The sequence below is a fragment of the Periophthalmus magnuspinnatus genome, chromosome 8 (genome assembly GCF_009829125.3).
Source record: "Periophthalmus magnuspinnatus isolate fPerMag1 chromosome 8, fPerMag1.2.pri, whole genome shotgun sequence".
Taxonomy (NCBI): Eukaryota; Metazoa; Chordata; class Actinopteri; order Gobiiformes; family Gobiidae; genus Periophthalmus; species Periophthalmus magnuspinnatus.
In genome coordinates, this window is record NC_047133.1 from 27,602,471 (window position 1) to 27,627,978 (window position 25,508).

The 25,508-nt window shown below is 37.1% G+C and overlaps 4 protein-coding genes across 5 annotated transcripts; all 4 read left to right on the forward strand.

Annotated features, from left to right (window-relative positions):
- Positions 1 to 920: 920 nt before the first annotated feature.
- On the forward strand, positions 921 to 1,669 carry rln3a (relaxin 3a). The gene is made up of 2 exons (XM_033971033.1): positions 921 to 1,080; positions 1,392 to 1,669. The coding sequence occupies exons 1-2, from the start codon at positions 921 to 923 to the stop codon at positions 1,667 to 1,669; spliced, it is 438 nt and encodes a 145-aa protein (XP_033826924.1).
- A 460-nt stretch (positions 1,670 to 2,129) lies between these two features.
- On the forward strand, positions 2,130 to 7,686 carry il12rb2l (interleukin 12 receptor, beta 2a, like). Its single transcript, XM_033970391.2, has 15 exons — positions 2,130 to 2,288; positions 2,950 to 3,045; positions 3,328 to 3,463; positions 3,549 to 3,703; positions 4,163 to 4,311; positions 4,613 to 4,757; positions 4,870 to 4,946; positions 5,037 to 5,271; positions 5,346 to 5,537; positions 5,637 to 5,738; positions 5,818 to 5,952; positions 6,047 to 6,208; positions 6,301 to 6,370; positions 6,738 to 6,825; positions 6,896 to 7,686. The coding sequence occupies exons 2-15, from the start codon at positions 2,979 to 2,981 to the stop codon at positions 7,268 to 7,270; spliced, it is 2,088 nt and encodes a 695-aa protein (XP_033826282.1). The 5' UTR covers positions 2,130 to 2,288; positions 2,950 to 2,978; the 3' UTR covers positions 7,271 to 7,686.
- Positions 7,687 to 8,213: 527 nt separating this feature from the next.
- Positions 8,214 to 17,609, forward strand: LOC117374312 (transportin-2-like). 2 transcript variants are annotated; one of them, XM_033970390.2, is made up of 25 exons: positions 8,214 to 8,319; positions 9,251 to 9,350; positions 9,431 to 9,506; positions 9,590 to 9,739; positions 9,928 to 10,034; positions 10,247 to 10,380; positions 10,560 to 10,641; positions 10,712 to 10,834; positions 10,908 to 11,026; positions 11,340 to 11,400; positions 11,493 to 11,661; positions 11,749 to 11,901; positions 12,464 to 12,689; positions 12,893 to 13,064; positions 13,151 to 13,237; positions 13,304 to 13,411; positions 13,515 to 13,673; positions 13,773 to 13,860; positions 13,934 to 14,032; positions 14,303 to 14,398; positions 14,471 to 14,546; positions 14,632 to 14,731; positions 14,801 to 14,875; positions 15,068 to 15,214; positions 15,390 to 17,609. In XM_033970390.2, exons 2-24 carry the CDS (start codon positions 9,252 to 9,254, stop codon positions 15,173 to 15,175), a joined length of 2,667 nt encoding a protein of 888 aa, XP_033826281.1. In that variant the 5' UTR covers positions 8,214 to 8,319; position 9,251; the 3' UTR covers positions 15,176 to 15,214; positions 15,390 to 17,609. The 2 variants fall into 2 exon arrangements, with proteins under 2 accessions (XP_033826281.1, XP_033826280.1); XM_033970389.2 differs by having other exon boundaries at positions 14,303 to 14,546.
- Positions 17,610 to 19,345: 1,736 nt separating this feature from the next.
- LOC117375399 (deoxyhypusine synthase-like) lies at positions 19,346 to 24,913 on the forward strand. Its single transcript, XM_033971697.2, has 9 exons — positions 19,346 to 19,540; positions 20,443 to 20,607; positions 21,107 to 21,228; positions 22,035 to 22,131; positions 22,231 to 22,317; positions 24,211 to 24,316; positions 24,391 to 24,494; positions 24,569 to 24,694; positions 24,788 to 24,913. Exons 1-9 carry the CDS (start codon positions 19,346 to 19,348, stop codon positions 24,872 to 24,874), a joined length of 1,089 nt encoding a protein of 362 aa, XP_033827588.1. The 3' UTR covers positions 24,875 to 24,913.
- The last annotated feature ends 595 nt before the right edge of the window (positions 24,914 to 25,508 follow it).

Here is a 25,508-nt window from a genome sequence, read left to right on the forward strand (position 1 = left end):
ATTTAACTTAAAAGTCCAATCAAATGTGATTGAACTTAAAATATATATATATTTTTTTAAAATCAATCACATATTCCTATACCATTTTAACCTAGTAATAAGCCTCAGCTAGAGCATTCAAATGCTCATGATATTGTGCCAACCCTTATCTTTGTTTCTGTTCAAAATAGAATAATAATAAATAATTTTGACCAGACTCAGGTGAGTCATGAGCCATGAACACCTAATGCCATTTTGTTTGCATGTTATCATCATATAATTATGGTTCATTATTCCTATTGTACATTAAATGAGTGACCTTTGACTAGTGGAATACATTTTAGATGAGAGACCTTTGCTTACACATTGATAAAAGTGAGTTATACATTCATTGCAACACATAATAAGAGTTTTGTGTTATCAGACTTTGAAAATGTCACTGGCTCCTAACCTTACATTCCTTTTGTCTGGACAATAATATGCATATATTTTATAGTGCAGCTAATATAAATAAATGTTTAACACATTTTCTATAATATAGGCTAATTCCTACAATCAATTTATAATAACTCTGCATTTCTACAGAAAATGCACTGTAACATTAAAGTTAGGTCACAGTTGACCTTTGCTCACATATGGTAATTATACCCATCCCTTATTGTTAATTATGCATCACTGTAAAATTAATTTAAGTGAGGTCATTGCATTGATGGATATTTGTGTTTTATACAATTATGACATTAACAATATTTATTCCACCTTTGGTATTCTTTTTGTTTTTGAAAAGGTCTTTGATTGTATCTATTTCAAATAAGCCATTCTGCATCGGTCTAGGACGCAGTACAATGCCTCTGAACCCCTTTATAAACCACTGGCTCATTGAGCCTTCTCTTACAAACAGAGAAGTAGGAAGCCACTCAAAGCACAAACTTAGCATCACTATGTGGAAAGCTATATTACTTATGGTGTGCTTGCTGGTGGCAGGTGTTCAACCAATAGAGAACCCGGTTTATGGTGTTAAACTCTGTGGACGAGAGTTCATCCGTGCAGTCATCTTCACTTGTGGAGGTTCACGTTGGAAAAGGTCACTAATGAGTACAGGTGAGACACTAAATATCTTTAATGTCTTTGTTTACTGTCTAAATGTAAGGGGACATAAGTTAGTTTATGTGTTACCTGTCAATGTTTTCTTTAAATTATAGCCTATGAATAAGATAAGATCCATTGCTGTAAATAAAGTGTTAAAGTTGAGCCAAACTTGTAACTCAACTTTAACTGAGTCACAACAAACATGCTCTCAGAACAGCCATGAACATTTTACCCTGGATGGGCCCTGAATTGTCTTATGAGTTCCTGTGTTTTATTTTATTCTGTATGAATTACTTAATGTTTATGATCTGATTTTTTTGTAGATGTTTTAGATGATTCTTTTAGCTCACAAGATTATTCAACAGAAGGTTTGCCACAGAACTCAGCAGAAACCATCCTCCAAAGGAACAAAGACTCAGCCTTTACCTCCAAGGACAGTGGGAATAAAATGTTTACCAGACAGGCCCGCTCCTTCATCTCAGATGAAATTCTTGAAGCCCTGCGCAAGGCTGATCGCAAGGGGCGAGATCTGGTGTTGGGATTGTCCAGTGCCTGCTGCAAATGGGGCTGTAGCAAGAGTGAAATCAGTTCTCTCTGTTGAACATCTGCTACATTCTGGTTAAACAAGGAGCTCATTTGAAAGAACTTGAGTTTTGAATTTGAGTTTGGTATCAGATTATTGTTGTTGAGCTGCTTTCATTTTATAGCCCATAGGGTCTATAAATGACTTGTGTATAGGCCTATATTATACCAAAATGTTGAAATGTATACACAGTATGTTTTGTCCATTTGAAGTAATTTACTATACAATAAATGCATCTATCCATATTCTTCTCATGTATAGCCTACATTGATGTTTTAGTTTAGCAGGTGTTCAGAGGTGACAAGTCAAATCTAAGACTATGTAGAACGTTTACTGAATGTTATAGGTTATGGTTTACGTGCAATAGATCTACAAGATCGTAGTTGGCACAGAAGGCATTCGAGGAAAAATAATTGCTATTTCTTTAACTATGGATCTGTATTAAGAACTCACTAGAGCCGCGCCGAGTGTTGCGCATGCGCGTCGTTGTGTTTCCCGTAATGGGCAGAGCTAGTCCCTTCAAATAACTGTGGGTTTTTAACTTCTACCGTTTACCGGTAACAGAAAACAATCTCTCTAAGCAGAGGGATATGTCGTATCCCCCAAGATGATCGAGTCCCACATCGTTTAATGTAAGGTACGTAAGCTAAGTAATAGCCTACAATTTGTTTCCCAACACGTGAAGCGCTTTATTTTCATCTTTATTTTCAAGCCTGGCTTATTGTAGCCTTAAGTTTACTTAAAAATGTTGAAAAGACAAACTTCTTGATAACCTAAGGTGTAACGACTAGCAGTGCACAGTCGAAGGCATGGCACGTTTATTTGTACAACACAATTCGTACACAAGGTAATTCAGTATTTTACAGAATAAGAAAGACATTATAAAATCGCAATACAACAAATTAAAACATGTATAATCACAAATAATCATCATAAAATTAACATTAAAGGATAAAAGTGCTGAATAAAAACCTTTCAGTGATATGCACAGCCAAACAGAACAGTAGAACAGAAGAGCAGAACTGCCATTGAGTTAGAGCCAGACTCTATAGTGTAGTGTCTGCAGTGTAGGGTGTGTAGACTCTACACTGTAGAGTCTACACTGTAGGCTCTACACTGTAGACTCTACACTGTAGACTCTACACTGTAGGCTCTACACTGTAGGCTCTACACTGTAGGCTCTACACTGTAGGCTCTACACTGTAGACTCTACACTGTAGACTCTACACTGTAGACTCTACAGTGTAGACTCTACAGTGAGCTCAGCTCGAGTGTAACGTGTTTCTTTGCTCTTTTAGATTCTGGATGTTAAGTTATTTCCAATGTAATGGCCGCAGTCACATCAGTATGGTTTCTGTGCATTCTGATGGTTGACTGCACTTTTTTTATTGAAGGTATGTATATCTGTAAAAAAATGACTGAATAAAAATGTAACAGTTTATCTACTATGTTAAAAAAGAAGCCACCTCCAAAGACGTTTTAGATTTGTTCATTTCCTGTTATTGTCACTTGCATTGCTCATCTGCACTAAACTCTGGTTGTTGAGGTGTTAGATTTACAAAAAGTAGCAGCAGTGCGGAAGTCTTTTTCTGTTACCAAAAAAGGTGTTAACCACACTAGACATGTTAGTAACTGTGCTGTTATTTGTGCATTGTGAGTTCTTTTACTTTCCTCAGGTCTTCTTGTAACTCTTTCTCCCCCAAAATGCTACATTCCATGTGATGACAGCAGCTGTAGCGCAGATATAATCTGTACATGGGATTCAAACCATGACCCCAGTATCAGTTTAAATAACACCTACACTTTACACTGGTAAGTCAACAGTGTTTGAGGTCTGATTTACCGTGAGGTATTTATTTTATTTGTTTAATTTTCTCTCTTTATTTTCCTTGCTCAGGGAAGACTATAAAAACACGGTAACAGGTCACAGTGCAGTAATCCAGCGTAATTACTTTACTAGCCACAGCGAACTACGGGTTTGGATTCAAACTCAGGACCAAGATGGAACTGTGTTCAATTCTAAAACAGTTTCCTTTAATACAGCAGACATCAGTAAGCCCATCTAGAATGTGCTGTGTAGCTATTTGTGCGCATTTGAGTGCATTGTTCTATTACATGCATGGTGTCATTGTACAGTAATGATACAGTGCCCAAAAAGAAAAAAAAAAGTATTCTTGCAATCAACCAAGTATTTGTATTAACAGCTGTGGAACATTACACACAGGAAATATTTCTATAATTTTTTTTTTTTTAAATATTTTTATGATATAGAAAATACAGCATGTCACAAAGCCATAAATAATAATGTTAAAAAGTAATACAATGACCTTTATATTGTTACATTCAGATAGCACTAATGAATACAATGTTAAATTATTTGATTTCATTTTATTATTGTAATATTAGTATTGAGTGTCTGCATGTTAATTAGTGTATATTAATGCCTGTCAAGTAAAACTAACCTTGACATTTCAGTTGAAAAATACTTAATCACACTATATGTCTTTATAGTTAAGCCATCTCCACCAGAGATTAAAGAGGTATTAAGTAGTCAAGAGCCCATAGAAATTCACTGGAGGTCTCCATGTGACTGGTTGATGCTTGAAGTAGGGCACTGTGAGGTCCGCCATAGGACAGAGGCAGAGACGGCATGGACTGAGGTGTGATTTTCTTCTATTCTATTGTGTACAAAATTTGTGTGGTACAAGTAAAAGTTGCAAATATTGCTGCAACTAACACTTTTCTAGCTGGTATATATATTTATATATATATATAAACTATAGTGTTTTTGTCTCGTTTTAATTAAATAAATACGCTACCTGCTAAAAGTTAGTCAGAAATAAATCACTGGCCTTGTTGTAATTAATCGCTTAGTAAATATTTTATGTACCCTAGATGTTCATTTCTTCACAACATCGTTCCTCTTTTTATGGAAAATCGCTTTGCATTTCCCCTTTTCAGCAAAAAGAAGGTGGAGTGTCTGGCAGCTATACGCTCAACAATCCAGAGCCCTGCACAAACTATTCATTTCAGGTCCGTTGTGCTTGTGGCACAAGCATGATGAGTGGCTGGAGTAAAGTCCATGTAATAAGGAGTGCAGAAAGAGGTGTGTGTTTGTAAATGATGAATATAATATAAATAAAATAAAACAATGAAAATGCAGGTATAATATTTACTCTTTTTTTGTCTATGTTTTGTCTTTCTTCCTCTTCTTTTAGCCCCTATTGGAAAACTGGATATTTGGAGAGACTGTGACATGTTACGTCCAAGCTCAAACTGTGTTCTTACATGGAAGGTAAACTTACTAATGTTAAGTAATATTATCAAATATATTTGCAGCTAGAACTATAAGACTGAATTTTTGTTGTTTTTGTTTGTTTTGTAGCGACTTCCCATGTCTCAAGCCCGTGGACACATTTTAGGATATAATTTGACATTATATTATAATAATGGGACCAACTCAGTTTTGAATATGTCTGCTGCCGAGTCAGTATGTATGATCTGTAATGAGGTCCAATGTTACCATAACTCCTCACTAAAGGATGTTAAATTTGTCAGTTTTAATGCATACAATGCACTTGGTATGACAGCACCTTCTCATCTGGCTGTACAAACCCCAGGTATTCATATTAAGTAGGGTTTTGGGCCAAAATTTTAAAAAAGGTTTCTAATTGATATTGTATATCTATTTTAGTAACAATAACTGATCAGAGAGCCATTGATCTGAAGATGAACCGTAACAATTTATCTGTCTCCTGGAATGCCACTTGGATTACTGACAATATCAGTGAATTTGTGGTGCAATACAAAGAAGCTGGATCCCCATTGGGCAAAGGATTGGATTGGGTCAGAGTTAACACGAGTCTAACAAAAATAACAGTCAAAGGTTTGTTTTTATTTTTATCAAGGCTATGATGAATTTATGTATTCTGAGTCACAAAGCTGAACTTACTTTTGATATACTGGTGTGTGTCGACATCTATAGGGCAGTTCAAGAATTACACAGCCTATCAAGTGTCTGTGTTTACAGTATCGGATCATATGGTGCAGTTATATTGCACAGATATCATACACTTTGTCCAAGGAAGTATGTATTTTTGTATTATGTTTTTATTATTTTATCAGCAATTTACAAAACTGATAAAAGCTGTATTATTCGTTTTCAGTACCTGCTAAAGTGCCTTTATTTAAAGTGCTTACATATGGTACCACACATGTGACATTACTTTGGGAGACTGTTCTGATGTCAGTGCATAATGGTGTCACTCCATATTATCAAATAGGATATGGCAAAGATAACGGTAGGTATGATGATGCAACTGTTCTAATGCATTTGTTTTGGTTTGTAACTTTGTATTTGTACATATCTTACCAGTAACCACTTTATTTTTATAGTGTATAACGTGAGCGCATACCCACAAATGGAAAATAGAACTTTTACGCTGACAAATCTCACTGAAGATCATAACTATAAGGTGTGGATAAAAGCTGTGAATCAGGCTGGATCTGGACCTAATACTACTGTACTGTTTAAAACGCAGGACACTGAAAACATAGGTATGAAGGAATTAAATTATACATTTTCGTGTTCAAGAATGTGTGAAATTTTGGTAATACAAACATTTAAAATATATATATATTTTTTTTAGGAACATTCATACAATTATTTTTTGTATTATTGGGAGCAGGGTTACTTCTATGTTGTTCGTGGTTCTGCAGGTGAGTATATTTCAGTGACTTACTATAATGTGATTCGTGGAACTAAAAAAGAACTACAAAAACAACTTCCTGTTTATGCAATGTGCTGTACTATTTAAATACATTTCATATGCATTCTTAAACATTGTACAAAGGGGTTGTAAATAGTATAGTACAGGTCACACTTTTGTCAAAGTCATGAGAAGTCAATTAGAGGGGTACAGGCGCTGTGTGAGAACTAATATATTTTAGATATTTAGTTTTTGTCTCAGTACCTCTTAATTTCCTCACGATGCTGATGTTTACAAAAAATGGAGGAATATACTCAATAGTAAAGTAATATAATATTTTTTGTTGTGTTTCTAAAATACTGTTCATACATTTGAAGGAAAAATAAAACATGTCCCATTGCCTTTTTGGATAAGAAAATACCAGATCCCCACAATAGCAATATCATCAGGGAAATGAAGTATCAGGTAAGATTTGAATGGCATTGACTTGATCAGATTTGATTAACTTAAGTGCTTTGCTTTGTGTCATTTATAGATAAATGATTCATTGGCCTGGCTCTGCATTCCTGCAACAGAACAACATCCCAAAATGTCAATAATTGAAATAGTGAACATCTCACAGGGTGCTTTCACCTCCAAAATGGCTGATCAGATGAATTGTGACATTGGTGATAATATAGTGGAAGAGGGCCGTCAAAAGACACAATGCGGATCTGGCAAAGAGGAGTACAGTAAAATGATTGACTCAGATGAAGACAAAAATGAGGAGGAAGAGGATAATGATACTTGCTCATCAAGCTCAGGGGGAGACCATGCAGGCTATGAACAGCACTTCATGCCAACAGAACTAGACATAAAGGCGGTGGAGGAGCGTGAAAGGACAGAGAGGTCATGGGACGAAATGATGTGACAAAATGGCTATGCAGAGTGCTCTACTGTTTACTAAAAAGTTTGGCTTTGTAATCACAATAATGAAGACTAGGAGCATGTATGTGTGAGAGTGTGTGTGTGAGAGTGTGAGAGACCTAACTGCTGGTTGGGTACATTTCTATTGTTGGAGTATAGCCGTGTTTTGGAGAACTATTTTTATACTGTTCTTTTCTTTAACACTTGTTTTTAAAGTGTATGTTTTCCATTTTAATGTTGTCTTTCTTGTAGTTTCTTTCAATCTTTTAGACAATGTTACATCTTGCATAACACCTTTAAACTTAAATAACAGCTTAGACCAGGGGTGTCAAACACATTTTCATTGAGGGCCACATCAGCAAAATAGCTGCTCTCAAAGGGCCAGATGTAAAATAAATTAAACAAATTTTATAACTTGTTAATTAACTGTTTCTGAATTTATTACTTATTCAAATTACAAATATTCCATATGCATTTTCCTAGATGTGAAAATATGGCTGTGTAATTGTGTATCTCCTGATATATTGAGATTTTAAGACCATCATACCTTTTAATTTACCCTGTCGAGGGCCGCATAAAAAGATGTGGAGGGCCGCATTTGGCCCCCGGGCCTTGAGTTTGACACATGTGGCTTAGACTGAAACAAATAAAAAAAAACAACATTCTTAATCGGTGATTAACTGTCAACATATCATGTCTACTTTTTACAATTCATTAATTGAATGCTCTCATTAACTGAATGCTCTCACTTTACAAAACGTACAGTGTAAAAGCAGGTAGCAGGAAATATCTACTTTAAAACCATTAGACTCCCTGTCAGAAGAGGTATTTTTTGTTTTTCGTACGCAACAAATTGCGAGTATGATCGATTAATTTATAATTGGTTAAATTTTCTCCGAGAATCTAATGATTCTCGCGTGGATAGACCCTTGAACGGAAGCCGCAAGAGGCCAGTCCTACTCCGCGTGCGCGTGTTCCGGGCTCATTTGAAGAACTGCTACGAATTATTGGAGGAGCGGCCCAGTTCCCATCTATCGATTTGAAGTCGTCATTGTATGTATCATTTTAGTACGCTTTAGCTTTTACAGACATATTTTCTTTTCACGCGAATAGTCTTTTAATTTTTATAAGAATAGTATATTAGAAAATGGCCGTCTTGTGGCACGATTGCTTTATTTAGCTTTAGCGTGGAGGCATTAGCATTGTCATTGTAGCCTTGTGGTTGTAGCGGCTATCTCTGTTTTACCGAGTGTTCAAAACTTGCACGTGGTGGTAACGTTAATACCACTTTCCTTATCAACTGGATGCAGTAAATTATTTTGATTGGCACAAATGTACGTGTGTGGTTTCAAACATGTAGAGCTTTATAGTTAATCAAAAACCGGCACGTTGTGACCACCCAATGTGAAAATGCCTTGGATGACCAGGCCTAAACCCAAGCAACAACTTCTAGGAGGTCAAGTGTGGACAAACCCTTTCGATAGTCTTTATATTTACTAAAACGTGACTCTGTGTGGTGGTGTAAAGCGATCATTGCTTCTATACGAGAACCAAAATGATCAATAAGGGTTAAAAGCGATTAAGGTGAACGGCTTCATTGCTAACTTCCTGACGCCATATGCAGCCTCGACCCTGCAGGTAACCCACGAGTCCCGGCCCACGTGCACGACTCAACGACGTTGTTAAAATAAAATAAATAAATGGAAGGAGATTTTGATTCAAAGCGTCAACATTTTCCTGTAATGGCCTGGTGGAGTGGGGGTGGGGGAGGATTAACTTGAAGAGATTAAACTGGGTCAGATTTTAGCTTGCTCGTGATGTCCTCATTTTTGTCTTTTGCGCTACTCAAATTAAGACATTTGTGACGTTAAACTTTTCTTTCTCACGTATAATTGCTCTGCTAATATGGTACTCGTTATTGCAACAGAATTTTGGGGCTATCAAATGAATTGTATTGTATCATTATTTTTTTTTTTTCCCCCAGGATGGAGTGGCAGCCAGATGAGCAGGGACTTCAGCAGGTCCTCCAGCTGCTCAAGGATTCCCAGTCTCCCAATACAGTCACGCAAAGAGCTGTCCAACAAGTATCTTTTCAGCTGCTTGCTAAATCTGTTTTGTTATTTTGTTGCATAAAAATCAAATGTTTTCTTAATGAATATTTCAGAAACTCGAACAACTCAACCAGTTTCCTGACTTTAATAACTATCTTATCTTTGTACTCACACGTTTAAAAACTGAAGGTGAGTTGTAAGAACACCCAGCATGTTCTCATTTCAATATATGTAGTAGCAGCTAAAATATTTAGATTTCTTTTTCTTTATAGATGAGCCAACACGTTCTTTGAGTGGTCTTATTCTAAAAAACAATGTCAAAGCACATTACCAGAACTTCCCCCCAGCGGTTGCTGACTTCATTAAGAAGGAATGTCTCAACAGCATTGGCGATCCTTCACCGCTCATTCGTGCCACAATTGGTAATAAATTGACATTTATACTGGCTATACAATAATTTGTTGTTCCTGGATATGATGCATCATTCATAAATACCTGATTGTATGTGAAGGTGTTTGTATTCATACTGTCTGATCCAATTTGTATAAAAGTAAAAAGATAGTGAGGTCCCCCCACTCCCTCCCTAATAAAATATATTTTCTACCCTTAGGTATACTTATCACAACTATTGCCTCAAAGGGGGAACTACAGGCATGGCCAGAGCTTCTACCACAGCTCTGCAACTTGCTTAACTCTGAAGATTACAACACATGTGAGGTCAGCATCTGCTTAATATCTTGTTACTTGTCTCTTTATTTTCAATGGCAGCCTCGAAGTCTGACAATAAATACTATTTTTAGAATGCAAATATCGACCTGATAATTTGTGGGGCTCGATAATGGTTAAGTCTGATTGAGTCTCGTTCTCTCCTCTGTCTGTGTATGTTTGCGTTTCATTTGACAGCCTTTCTGTGTATGTCCGTGTCTCAGGGCTCGTTTGGAGCACTGCAGAAGATCTGTGAAGACTCGTCTGAGCTGCTGGACAGTGATGTGCTTAACAGACCACTCAATATCATGATCCCAAAATTTCTACAATTCTTCAAGCACTGCAGCCCAAAAATCAGGTCTACTCTCAAAGCATTCCTATGAGTATTTTCTCTCCATTACAGAAATCTGGATATGATTAAACCTAGAAACTGATTGTGAGTGAATGTGTTGGTATTCTTACTGTCTGAGCCAGATTTCACTTGTTAAAATCATGGTCATTGATAATAATTCAAGTTGACAATTGTTTTCTCTGTAGATCCCATGCCATAGCCTGTGTGAACCAGTTCATCATTGGGAGAGCCCAAGCCTTGATGGACAATATTGACACTTTTATTGAAGTAAGTTGCTTGTGCAGATTTTTGTTGACATAATATAAAGTATTTATTAGCATAGCATCCCTATTTGTAGAGCCTGTTTGCGCTGGCAGCAGATGAGGACTGTGAAGTTAGAAAAAACGTTTGTCGAGCCCTTGTCATGCTGCTGGAAGTTCGTGTTGACCGTCTCATCCCTCACATGCATAGTATAATCCAGGTGAAATTTAAGTTTCTTAAAAATGTATGAATCCATTCTTGGATTTTGTTGCTCATTTGTCATGTTTGTTCAGTACATGCTACAGCGCACTCAGGACCCTGATGAGAATGTAGCTTTGGAAGCCTGTGAGTTTTGGCTAACATTGGCAGAGCAACCAATCTGCAAGGAAGTTCTCTCTGGGCATTTGGTGCAGTAAGAGTCCATTTTAATTTGGTTACCACAAAATTAGATGAAAGTAGGACATGGGATGAGATTGTAAATACCACTGTACAACTGTGGAGTTGCATATTATGTAATGGTAAATAATAACGTCATTTTCAACTAAATAGGTGTTGGCACTTGTAGAGATTTGAGGGAAAACAAGTTGTGTGCATATATATATATATATGTAATTAAAATTACACATACACTCTAATAAGCATTCATGGATTGTAACTGATTTAGGACTATTCTTTGGTTGTTATTGTCATGATGGAAGATTTTGATTACTTGTATGTTATTCCAGATTAATACCCATTTTGGTAAATGGAATGAAATATTCAGAAATTGACATCATACTACTGAAGGTAAGGGTTTCTAGTTGGGTAATCTGGCAAATAGTTTTTTGGTTGTTTTTTTTGTCCTATCTAATCAAGTATTTAAATCCATATCTCTAAAGGGGGATGTAGAAGAGGACGAGGCAGTACCAGACAGTGAACAGGACATTAAGCCCCGTTTCCATAAGTCGCGCACTGTCACTCTTCAGCACGAAGGAGGTGAAGCTGAGGAGGATGAAGACATTGATGACGATGATGACGATGATGATACATTGTCTGATTGGAACTTGAGTAGGTGCCAATTTATTTGTGACCTTTAAAACAATTAGGAAATGAAGGATGAATAAATGTATTTAGACTATTCCTTGTTTATTGAAGGGAAGTGCTCTGCTGCCGCATTAGATGTGTTGGCAAATGTGTTTCGCGATGAGCTTCTCCCTCACCTCCTGCCACTCTTGAAAGGCCTGCTGTTCCATCCAGACTGGGTTGTCAAGGAGTCTGGCATTCTGGTGCTGGGGGCTATAGCTGAAGGTAATGCTTGTGCATTCAGTTCATTCCATATATGGTAACATGAAAAAATATTTCACACACAATCCAAACAACATTCACTACATTTGCATGCACACCAGGACAACAGATTTATGACACAATTTTAATAAGATTTACAAAATTCAAACGTCGGAACTTTGATTTGGTGTTTGCGATTTGTCTTTCTGACCATTTCCCTGGTGCCAAAAATATGATGAGAAGCATACTCACTTCTCTGTGCATGTAAGCATAGTGTGCAATGATAATGGACTAAATCGATAATGGGCAAAGTCTAATTTAATATTAGAGTAAAATGGGTGTTTTTTCTGTAGGTTACAATTGGGAAAGTCTTTGTACAAATGGGTGAGAAATGAGGACTTAAGTTTGAATTTTAGTAATGCATTGCAGATTACTCTCTATCTGGAAATGATGAGAAACCCAGCTCATTGACATAAAATGAAATAATTTGTTCCTATGTTTTCTGATCCAGATGGCTACAAGAATGATATTGGATATTTGCATGAAAATTATTTTGTAAACCCTTGTCTGTCACACTCATATCCAGGCTGCATGCAGGGCATGGTGCCATACCTGCCAGAGCTCATCCCTCACCTCATCCAGTGTCTTTGTGACAAGAAGGCCCTGGTGCGCTCTATTGCTTGCTGGACTCTGAGTCGTTATGCACATTGGGTGGTGTCCCAGCCCCCTGACTCCTACCTCAAACCCCTTATGACAGAACTCCTGAAACGAATCTTAGATGGCAACAAGAGGGTGCAGGAGGCTGCATGCAGGTGAGGGCAACATTATGAAATACCCTTTTTTTTCTTTTTTTTTTTAATACATCTGCACATGATGATACACCCAGCTCATTGATATTACAATGATACACTTGGTTCCCATAATTCTGTCTGATTCACGTCATCGATTTAATATGACGTGGATCAGCTTGAATGCAGTCAGTTTTGTGTCAGTTAACATTTTTATTTTGTCGAAGTGCGTTTGCCACATTAGAAGAGGAGGCATGTACAGAACTAGTGCCGTACCTGGGCTTCATCCTGGACACTTTGGTCTTTGCCTTTGGGAAATACCAACATAAGAACCTTCTTATCCTGTATGATGCTATTGGGACTTTGGCAGACTCTGTGGGTCACCACCTCAACCAACCAGTGAGTTAATCAAATTACACTTTTGACCAGTGTAGAAATGATAGGTGTGGTTGAATTTACTTCCAAATCTATTCTGTTCTCCACAGGAGTACATTCAGAAACTGATGCCCCCACTCATTGCCAAATGGAATGAGCTCAAGGATGAGGACAAGGATCTCTTCCCGCTTCTAGAAGTATGGAAGTATTTTTGTTTTACCTAATGATTATTCTGTTTACAAATGTATTCATTTCTCTTCAAGTGCCTGTCTTCAGTGGCGACAGCCCTGCAAAGTGGTTTTCTCCCTTATTGTGAACCAGTATATCAGCGTTGTGTTACACTTGTACAGAAGACACTAGCTCAGGCAATGGTAAAAAATATCCACTTTGATCATTCAGTCTAAAATCAGAACTACAATGTCTTAGTGGCAACCTTGATCAGTGAAGCCCAAAGCTCATGGATGTTTCTATCAGATGTACAGCCAGCATCCAGACCAGTATGAGGCTCCGGACAAAGACTTCATGATTGTGGCTCTGGATCTTCTGAGTGGTTTGGCCGAAGGTCTAGGGGGCCACGTTGAGCAGCTAGTGGCCCGCTCCAACATCATGACTCTACTCTTTCAATGCATGCAGGTGTGATATCAGCCCTTTGATTAATTGCATTTTCTCTCGTGAAGTTCTCAAAGAATGTGTAAAGCATGTACATGTGTATTATGATGTGTTTGTTTTTAGGATACTATGCCTGAGGTAAGGCAAAGTTCTTTTGCTCTTCTGGGTGACTTGACAAAGGCCTGCTTCCCCCATGTTAAGCCATGCATTGGTGAGTTGTCTGTTGCAATAGCTATTGTTCATTTTGCTACATTATATTTAAACGTGTTTACGCTACATTTTAGCTGAGTTTATGCCCATATTGGGACTTAACCTAAACCCGGAGTTTATTTCGGTGTGCAACAATGCCACTTGGGCAATCGGGGAGATCTCTATACAAATGGGTATGTGTGTTTTTGTTTTATTTTTCTTTGTTTTGCATATTTTAGTATGAAAACAATATTCAGTTTCTGGAAATGAAGAGAAACCCAGCTCATTGACATAAAAATGATACAATTTGTTCCTATTTTGTTCTGATCCAGAAACAGAATTTCTGTAGACTAGTTAATTTAACATTAAGACTTGATCAATGGATTGACTTGTCAAGCTGATGGTTACAAGGGCAAAATAAAATCATCATTCATGTTCTGAACATTTTCTTTGTGGATTTTAAGGTACAGAAATGCAGCCTTATGTTGGTGTGGTTCTGCCACACCTGGTGGAAATCATCAATAGGCCCAACACACCCAAGACCCTCCTGGAAAACACGGGTGCATGTCCATATAAAAGTTGTCAGTGTCTCATTGTCAATAACCACTTAACAGATGTTTTTCTTTATGCAGCCATTACAATCGGTAGACTGGGTTATGTTTGTCCTCAGGAAGTTGCTCCGCAGCTGCCCCAGTTCATTAGACCATGGTAAATCCCTTTTGAAATGTGAAAAATATAGCCACTGTCCCTCTGAACACAAGAGTGAATAAATTATTGCTGTATTTGTTTTCAGGTGTTCTTCATTGAGAAATATCAGAGACAATGAGGAAAAAGACTCTGCCTTTAGAGGGATATGTGTCATGATTGGTGTCAACCCAGGTGGAGTTGTGCAGGTGAGTTTATTTGACAATTAATGATTTATTCAATTGCTATTTAGGTCCTTGATGCAATTTTCCCTCCAGGACTTCATCTTCTTTTGTGATGCTGTTGCGTCGTGGGTAAGCCCTAAGGATGACTTGAGAGACATGTTTTATAAGGTAAGATGTGAGACAGTCCTTAGCTGTTTTGTCTCCACACTATGATGATCACTTCATCAGACATTCGAAATCTGACTTAATCTGTAGACATAATTCTCCTGATGTGTGGTTGGGCTTGTTGCAATTTTCTAAAGACAAAGGTGAAAGCATCTTGTTTCATTAGTTAAATCTAACTTTTTCTTTGTTCTGAAGATTCTACATGGCTTCAAGGATCAAGTTGGGGAGGAAAACTGGCAGCAGTTTTCAGAACAGTTCCCTCCTTTACTAAAGGAGCGTCTTTCTGCCTGTTACGGTGTCTAACCTGTTTTCCCGAGTCCACATAGGACACTGACCTGCTATGTAAGTCCTACAGAGAACCTGAGATCTCGTCACTATTTGGAAGTGATGACAATCCCAGCTCATTGATATGCAATGATACACTTTGTTCCCAATATAAAACTGATCCAAATATATTTGATAGACTCAACATAGATGGATTGTAATGGCATACTGATAAAATTGTTTGTTTTTGCAGGTTATTGTGGGGGAGGGTTACAGCGAACTCATTGCACTAGCCATGTCATCGGGAGAAACATGAGCTGAAGGGAAGGGGCTGGCCTTGACTGTCCACTCAGCGGATGTCCCACTTCTTCCCACCCCTGTGCGCCCTGTGTTTATCTGTGAGGGAGGAGGGGGGGGGGAGGGGGGAGTTGGTGGGTGTGGGAGGGTACACTTGGGATATACAGGACATATACCTCTCAGATTCAATGCCTCGCTAAATCCATTACATTCAGAAGTGACTTCATGAGGGAAAGTCTGGTTACAAATATTCCCTTAGCTAAATAGTTGTTCATGCTAAATGATTGCTGGAGAGGTATGGAAGGGTACATGAATATATTCTGAACCAGCAAATAGGATGTCAGTCCCAAATACTGCCCGTAGTCAGTAGATTGACACAAGTGTGACCTAGGGGCATAATAAAAATGTGCTTTTACATTTAATATTGCAGGAAAAGTCATTCTTGACAACATAACAGCCAAACCATATTGTGCATATGAATTTACTTGTTAATTTAACCAAGTTTACTTTGCACCCTTGTTGGAAGATAGTTCAGTCCATCTCAGTACAACAATTCTGCATGGTTTTGATCATCTCCAAAGTAATGCATGTTTAAGTGAATGTCTCCTCAATTATGACAAGTTAGTATTACATTTCTTTTCATTGTGAGGGATGCCATAGTTTAAAGATGGTTTTGTTGCAGTCCCTTTCAATATTTGGGGAGTACAATATATATTTTTAAAGAGTCTGATCAAGAGGACTATAGATATAATTTAACCGAATTTTCATTTGATCATTGATTATAAGGCAAGTGGAGAACCCGAATGCTGCTACTGCTTCATTTTTCTAATATCTAAAAATGTAATGACAGTGATTAGACATCACCAAGAGTGAATTGGTTCATACTGATAAATGCACTTTTTCTTAAGAAATTTAGAATTAAAACTGCAGAGACAGTTGTACTCATTTTTGAGATAGTTTTTGATAAGTGATTTTAGGATTGTTAATGGCTTGCTAAATTAAAGCCTTATATTAAGCAATGGTTAATGACTAGCGATATGACATGAGCCCTCATAGTTTTCTAATGTAGCTTACACAATGAATTAAATAGCATTTATAAAGAAAGGACACATCAATATTTTAAACTTGCATCAGTCAGTGCATATCTGGCTTGTTATATCGACAAGATGATTTTGTTGAGCTACGAGGGCTTTTTGTCACAGATGTTGCATGCTATATTTCTTCAATTGTTTTATAGGTCCCTGTAGAGGGCCATGCCTAAGAGCTTTGTCAATGGCAATGTAATGCACTGCTGGAGAAGATGCTATTCCACCTCCTGATATTATTAAAGTGTTTGCAATGCCATATACTCATCCGTTAAAACTGTGTAGGATAATGCCACAAATGTGAACAGTCTGTCTCTTCTGGACAAAAGATGACTAAAAGCGGTGGTTTTTATCCAGCTTTACCTGACATTGTCCATAGTGGATGACTGTAATTGAAGTACTATGGCTTTTTGCCTTTGGTGTTTTATTACAAATATACAGTGTGTACCTTGATGTACTTTAGTACCAGTCCTACTGTGAGGTTGTTTAGGTTTCTGGGAGTGTCAACGTTTCCCTCTGTCGAGATCTAAAGACTGTAGATCACCCCTATAGACTTGAGCCTCGACACCCCCTCTGCCTTTTGGAAGTTGTGCATTAATCATTTTAGCAATTGAAATTTTTACTTGTCTGTGAAGATGCTTCAGTGGCTCGGTCTCCAGTGTCGTCTTTGTATGTGCTCCAAGGCAAAGCTCAGACCAGAGGTAGCTTATCACTGATAACAAGAATATAAAATTCAACTTTTGTCCATAATGTTATTATTTTATATATTTTTTATTTTTTGTGCTAAAGAGCACAAATTATTTTGGACTTTAAAAGTTTTTTTGGAGTTTCTTTTTATTTAAAGATTTTTTTTATTTTTTTTTTTATAGTGGACCATTTGAATCTGCCAGATTTGATGTAGTTACACTAAAGCAAGTCTTGGTGCATACCTTGAAGATGACACATTGCTTAACCAATCCATTTGTTTGATATCAAGGCTAGCATGTACTGTTTCTTAGCTTGACTGTGCTGCAGGTGGGATGTTGTCTGATGTATCCCTTTTTATTTAATTTTTGTGCATAGGAGCGAATAAAGTGTTTTATAAATCTTGATGTATTGCATTCTTTTGGGTTTATTTAAAATGAGATGTCTATGCTTTTCAAGGGTGAACACTTTGCACTGTTACCATTTACCAGGTGACGTCTAATGAATGACCTGGAAAATAGTATTCCTCTAGATAAGTTGGCTCATGTTTTGTTCTAAACTGACTGTAGTTTATTTGAAGAACACTGCTGTGATTGCAATTTGCTTTCCATACCAGATTTCACCATTTCAGCATTTAAGAGCGGCTGAAAAAAGTCAAGGCAGATACTCTAAATTGACTCAAAGTATGTGTTTTATTTTACAACAGCCATATTATTCAGAAAATGGCAACTTGGGATATCCTTCAAATAGTATGCTGGACTTAAATTCGGGTTCTAACAATGGAATGTCCATGTCTGTGACCTGGCTGTGGTTTGGCCTGAAATGAGTAGAGGAAAGTTAGTGTTACGAGGTATGGGTTTCTCATTGCATAAGGCCGTATTGGGTTGCATTTCTGGTGCTGTTGATAAGTAAAAAGCCCATGTGCTGATGGCTGCAGTAACACTAGAGGTCGTGGTCGTTTGTGCCTTTCAACAATGGCCTCTTCTTAAACCTTCATGCATGTCTCATATTCCCACAATTGATCAAATGTGGATCTCTGGACTTTATTTTGACATTTGAATAACTAGTTAAATTGGCTAATTCATTGGAACATTTTCTTAAACAAACTGTTTTGAAAACCTTCCCAAGGTAAAATCTTAGTTTACAAAGCTTTTGCCATAATTGTGTAATTATAGATCTACACAGCTAATTCATTCCTTTATTTTTAGATTAACACCACATTTTAATGTTCAGATATGGACTAAAATAGGTCAATGTTAGCCAATTAGTAACTAAGGTCAGGATCCGTCTGTTGAAAATGAATACAAATAAGTCCCCAAAAGGATGAAAATGTTACATTAGTGTAATTTTTCTTTTAGAAAGCTTCAAAAAACTACTTTGTAATACCCCCTTCTACAAGTGTCTGCCACTATCAGCACTTCCTGTCAGAACTTGGCACATATTGTGACTGGAGTGACCTATGTTTTACATACATACAAATAATGTACTTGTAAAGTAAAAGTATTTCATACAGATTTGATAAAGTGTTGTTAATTTGGTAAAGTGTTAAATGTAGTGATATTGATTAAAAATATATACAGATTTTCTTAACTTTTCTTGTGAATTTTGTTTATTAATTTTTGTTGCTCAAATTCAACTACAAACATGGTAAAAATAACCCCTCAAATCATTTGAAAAAAACTTTTTACTTTTCAGTCCTGTTCAAAAATGTAGTGGCTGAAAAATGTTAAAGATTTTAAGAATTTTAAGCATGTAAAGTCATTTGACTTAAAGATGCTGTCCCTGATCACAATACCATTTAAGCAGAAAAACTGAAAAAGCAGGTTGCACTTGTTATTGTGCTCATTAACTATTTAAACCTAGCTTGATAAGGTTGCCTGCTTTATACTCTGTGGGGAACTGAAAGAGCAACATCCCAGGGAAGGACAGTTCGAGCACAGCTGCTGACTGTACACCAGGTATTTGCATCAGTTTTCAACTTATTATTGACTATTGTGTGCATGATAGTTGGAGTTATTGCTTAATGTTAGAAATTAGGGCATCAGTCAGGGCATGAAAATTGATTGTGATTCACTAATATAGGGTATTTTTATTCAAATACACAACAAAATTTTGTGTTATTTTGTTTAGATTTTCAAACAACATGGCACTTCATAATCATATTCAGAGTGATGAAGATGTGTACCGTGAGTGTGACCCTGTCCCAGAAGAGACGCCTCAGATCAGAGGCTATGACTTTAACCTGGGAGTGGACCACAAAGCCTTACTCCAGTCCTACTACAACACAGGCTTCCAGGCCACACACTTTGGCCTGGCGGTCAATGAGATCAACAACATGGTGAGATCTAAATTATGGCAGTTGGCAAGGATAACTGGTACGAGTATAGAGAAGTAGAAAATGAACATGCACAATACGTCCAACTGTATTGAAAGCAGGCCGATCAAGTGCTTAATATGGCAAGAACCTGCAGGTAAAAATATGAATTATGATTTGCATGAAAAAAGACAAATGAAAGCAAACTACTACATTTAAATATTGCATTTTGTGTAAAAAAATATATATAGTAAAATCTGTTTTTATAATATCAGAAAATCTCAAGATAGTTAATGAAGGAACAAGTATGATATACTTTATGACCTCAGTGTAAGATTAAATGTCTTCTTATATACTGTTAGGCATGTTCTATCAAAAATGACGACTGTAATCAATCAGTTAAAATCACAAAAATACACACTAAACACAGAACTCTAACACATTAGGAGTTGTCCCTAACAGCCTACGTACGTAAGACTTAAGCCAGGCGCTCTGCCTGCCCACCTCTGCCTAGACCCAGAGGTAAAAAACAACAATCATGAATATGCAAATAATATGTTGAGCAGGTTCAGGTTCTTGGTTCCTTCTTCAAACATCTTTCACTTCTCTGCGACATCCCCCACTGCACCAGTCTGTTTTTGAACAGATAAGTCCAACCTGGAGACATCTCTGGCTGCCTTAGCTGTTTAAAGGAATTCCTGCAAAGCACACAGCTCCCTCTCGTTATTCACAACACACAATGTTGCCTTTAAAGAAGCATTACTATAGCAGATAGACTTTATTAAAGCAAAATTCAAACAAATTAATTCAGTGGTGCACCTAAGAAGCTTTATTACTTGATATATTCTTCAGTACAAAGAATGATATTTGATTGTGTAGTTTTAAAATTATTCAACAAATTAATGCTGGAAGATTTTCCCACAAAGATAAAGAAGAGGAAGGAGCCTGTGAAGAGAAAGAATGGACGAGTAGAAGAAGACCCCTCAACCTGCCCCTGTCTGAGTAGCTGCACTATCTTCCTGAGCTACACCTCCAACCTGATCAGCAGTGGCATCAGAGAGACCATCCGCTACCTCGTACAGCACCGAATGGTACATCATGATATTTTTTATTACTGTGTAGTGTATAGATACTTTACAGTGACATCATAGTGGGGTTATGCATGTATGCCTATAGTGGAATGTTCAATGTGACACAATGCACACATTAGGAATAACTACCAAAAAGTTTTAACTTTGTTTAAAAACTCAAGAAAAAAATAGAAAAAGAAATTGAACAGCAATTTTTCATGAGCCTGTGATCAGTGCGAGCCTTCATAGTCCCATTTAGGTGTTTGATTGTCAACAAAAAAGGTGACTAATTTGTGACTTTAATGTAATTTGAGAAAGACACTTTTAACAGTACAACATCAGCTTAAATAAAGCTTAACAACTTCAGCAACTAACAGGTCTTCAGATAGAGCAGTGCCACCAGTTAGCATCACACCCCTATGGAATGTTGATGACATCAGGTGTAATAGTAGTACAGAAAGGTGTGTTGGTTATTAAAATGATCTTTCTTCCACTCAAGTTTGTTCTTCTTTTCATTCAGGTGGACATCCTTGTGACCACAGCAGGAGGAGTAGAAGAAGACCTCATCAAATGTCTGGCTCCCATTTACCTGGGAGATTTCCGTGCACCTGGCATGGAGCTGTACAAGAGGGGCCTAAACAGGTTGACTACCTTGTCCTGCTGGGACTGAACAATACATTAAATAATTATTGACATATTTTTTGACACAACACACAAAATGCTAAAAACATTGGGGGCAAGGCTAAGGTTCTGTATTGGATTTATTGTTATTTAGACATAGAAATCTGTTCAATGAATTAAAAAGGGATATTTTATTTAATATGGGTATTAACTGCTAACATATTTAGATCACCAAAATGCTGTATTCACCATATTAACATGTTTCACTTTTGTTTTTGATGCTCTGAGTCGCCCCTTCCTTTGCTCCCTGCGCTAAGTCACTCCCCCTTCAGAACGCTATCACAACATAATCAGCATGCAACCCACTAATAAAACATTGCACATAGCATCAGGTTTGTCAAGTTGCTGTGTGCAGAAGTTTTGTATCATGTTTTTCGTATATTTATGGAGAATTTATGGAGAATTGAGTGACGTAGGTCTGTGGACTGGGCATTGCACAGAATCTTACAGCTAAACGTGAGGAAGGTTCAAATCGGGCCAGGGAAAAATTTCTAAAATACTCAAACATGCATGAGATGATGGATGAGATCGAAAACCTCTTGAGGCATGTTTTTGATTAGGGAACTATGTTGTAAAATTGTGGAAAGCTTCAAAAAAGTACTTTATTATACCCCCTCTTTAATTTACAATTTTGTTTTATTTTAAGTGAACATTCTATCAAATTATTATTAGAAATAGTTATCAAATATTGTGCAGACTTACTATTTATGAACAAGAAAGATAATTGTTGCTCTTATTAAAACTACCATTGTTGATTCTGGGGACAGGACTGGGAACACCCTGATGCCCGAGTATAACTATCAGAAGTTTGAGAATTGGATTGTGCCTGTTCTTCATCAGATGTTGTTGGAGCAGAATACTCTGGTATGTTATCCAACCTCTCATTGTAAATGTACTGTCTGTTTGGCATGGCACTGATCTACTGACAAGAGATTTCAAGGATTCTTACATTGGCACATTCAGGGTTTTAACTGGACACCTTCAAAGATGATTCATCGTCTAGGCAAAGAAATCAACCATCCAGACTCGGTGTACTACTGGGCCTACAAGGTGAATGACAACTCTTATTACATGTGTTAAGTGAACTGGCAAAGTTGACAACAAAGATTTTCTTTATCATACATTAAAGGTCCTATATTACACTAAATTGACTCTTGTGAGCCTTAAGCCATGTCATAATGTTGTTACCTCCTCAAAAACATATCTGGAGCTGTGATTTGTTTCATTCAGGTTTGAATGACCATTTATTATTAGTCTGTCTACATCTCCAAAGCTTAAAATTCTCTGATCCACTTTGTGATGTCATGAAGCAGTAGTTTTCAAGTGAACAGCTCCTTTTACCTTTAGTTTGATAGAGGTTGTCAGTTCCAGGGTTGAAATCACCCAAATGATTGTAGTGAAGGTGCATAGAGTTTAAAAACTGTATTACCACATTATATCACAAGGTGGAACAGAGAAGAAGAGAGAAGTCAGCCACAGGTTTTTTTTGTGTTAAAACGTGTGAATGAAACAAAACATAACTCCAGGTGATGAGGAAACAACATTATAAGATCAGAGAATAGTGTAATATGGGCCCTTAAAAGTAACATGCCTTTGCCCAGAGTGACAGCTAAATTAATGATTAATTACTGCAAGTGGGTTGCAGATATTGACAAAAAATAGCTTAGCTTTTAAAATTGGTAAAATATTACTCTGTAGCTCGCATGTGTCAAACTCAAGACTTGCAGGTCAAATGTGGCCTGCCACATCATTTTATGTGGCTCATGAGAAGGTAAATTAAAAGGACTGTCATTTTAAAATAAGTCTATGCTGCTTTGATGCATGCATTGACCATAAATTAATCAGATTTTCCCAACAAGTGGAATTGAGAAATATTTACAAAAAATTATCCCAAAATGTTCAGAGGAAAATTGATGCAGATGGAAGGCAGTTTCAAGAAAGGTGGGAAGGTGAGTACATGTTTGTGCTTCAAAGAGAAAAACCTGTGTCTTTTGTGTTATGTGGCAGTGTTGGTTGTCTAAGAGCACAATGTACGTGAGCGTTTTGACACCAAACACAGAGCTATGTATGCAATGGTTAGCCTTCAAGACAAATAACTAATTGTTCAAGAATGAAAAGGCAAACTGTGATCACAGCAGAATATGTTCACAAAAGCCACAACCAAAAAACATGCAGCAGTGAGACCAGCTTTATTACCAGCTTTATTGTGGGTATAGGTGTTGGCTTCTAATCTGGCAAAAACAATAACAATCACAATTCACATGTCACTATACAATTTATCAACAAAGACACTTTATATGATTTTTTTCCACAAAATCAAAACTTTTTGAGAGGGTGCATTTTAGAAGCAGTGCATTCTGATGGACTGTGCCCAAACCAGATATAGTCTTTCTAAAATGTTTGTCAGGTGATACGCAGTTACACATATTTTTTGCATCTGTGCAAATGCATATGTAATATTTGTAACATGAATAAGTAATAAATACAGAAAGAGTTATTTAACACATTAAAAAATAGTTACATTTATGCTACATTACATCTGGTTACATTTATACTGCCTTACAGTTACATCTGGCAACTGTGAGAGCAACCATTTTGCTGATGTGGCCTTCAGTGAAAATGAGTTTGACACTCCTGCTGTAGATTAGGTATCACTTCCACAGCATCTTGTGGTTGTGCACATATGTCAGTATTATGCAAAATTACTAGTCTATAATATGTGGTGTTTAGGTAAATGTCATATGGTATAAGCGGTCATTATTTCATTATTCATTTAATTTTTTTTCAATTTATTAATAAATTGTGTGAGTGCTACAATAAAAAGAACTTCAAAATACTAATTGCTAAAAGCTAAAAACATCAGCAGTAAGCTTTTCTAAATAAAATAGAATTAAGAGCTTCCAATTAAGACAAAAATAATTAAATCAACCATTTGTGTTTCAGAATAACATCCCTGTGTTTAGTCCTGCTCTAACAGATGGCGCTATAGGAGACATGTGTTACCTTTTCTCCAGAAAGAATCCAGGCCTTAATTTGGATATAATTGAAGGTATCTGAATCTTTATTTTATACATATTTGATTACTCTAAGAACTAAATAACAATTCATGCTCTTTCATAACAGATATTACCAGACTAAACAACCTTTCTGTGGCTGCCAACAACACAGGTATCATTGCTCTTGGGGGAGGAGTTGCAAAACACCACATATTAAATGCTAATGCTTGGGTAAGTATTACTTATAATATATACACTAAGACTGGAACATGATTTTGGGTTGCTACTTTGCCTTGTTTCTGCAGAGAAGTGGAGCGGACTATGCCGTTTATGTGAACACAGCACAGGAGTTTGACGGCTGTGATTCAGGGGCATCACCTGATGAGGCTGTGTCCTGGGGAAAAATCAGCCCAAATGCTCAGCCGGTCAAGGTATACTTTTATTGTAATAAATTAATTACTGTCCTTTGTATGGATTAATTCCTGTTTACATTTCTTTTGCATGTGATCTCTGTCTCTGTATAGGTATTTGCTGATGCCACCCTCATATTTCCCTTGTTAGTTGCAGAGACCTTCGCAGTTCAAGAGGAGACTGTAAATTTAGTGGCTTGAAAAACTCATCCGCCATAATATTATCATCACTGAGTGGCCATGTGGATTATTTTATCATGGCATCTAGTCGGTGGGATGACTGGAAAGAAAAATTCAAATCTGTCAGCTGTGCAAAAAGTTGCTGGAGTGAAGACATTTTGCTGCTCATACAAGCCACTTCGGTTCTGGTCAGATTACTGGTGGCCTTATAGCTAAAAGGGAGGAGTTAGCAACACTAAAACCAACACACCTATTCTTTACAGTTTCTGATTGTAGGCTAGGTCTAATGAACTACACTAAGTGTGAACTGTACCTAAGTCATACTTGCAAAATCAGCTAGGCCCCTAATGAGTGCTATCACACCTATTAGCATGCTGGCTAGCATTATTGTTTTCTTTGTTTAGATATAGGGCTAAGGATGGAGTTACAAATAGGAAATAGATGATGTCTAAGGCCCTCTTTCCTGTTCAAAGATGATTTGTCTTTCCTAACAAAAACCGAATCTTTAACTCCCCTCTCAAACAATTTTTTTCTTTGGCTAAGATCTCACTATGTTCGAAAAAGTGAGTAGTGGCTTTGAGATGGAGATGTACAGCAGACTGGGGTCCAGAGGAGCCCTTGCAACAGTGTTAGGACATTCTCTTATGGAGTGGCT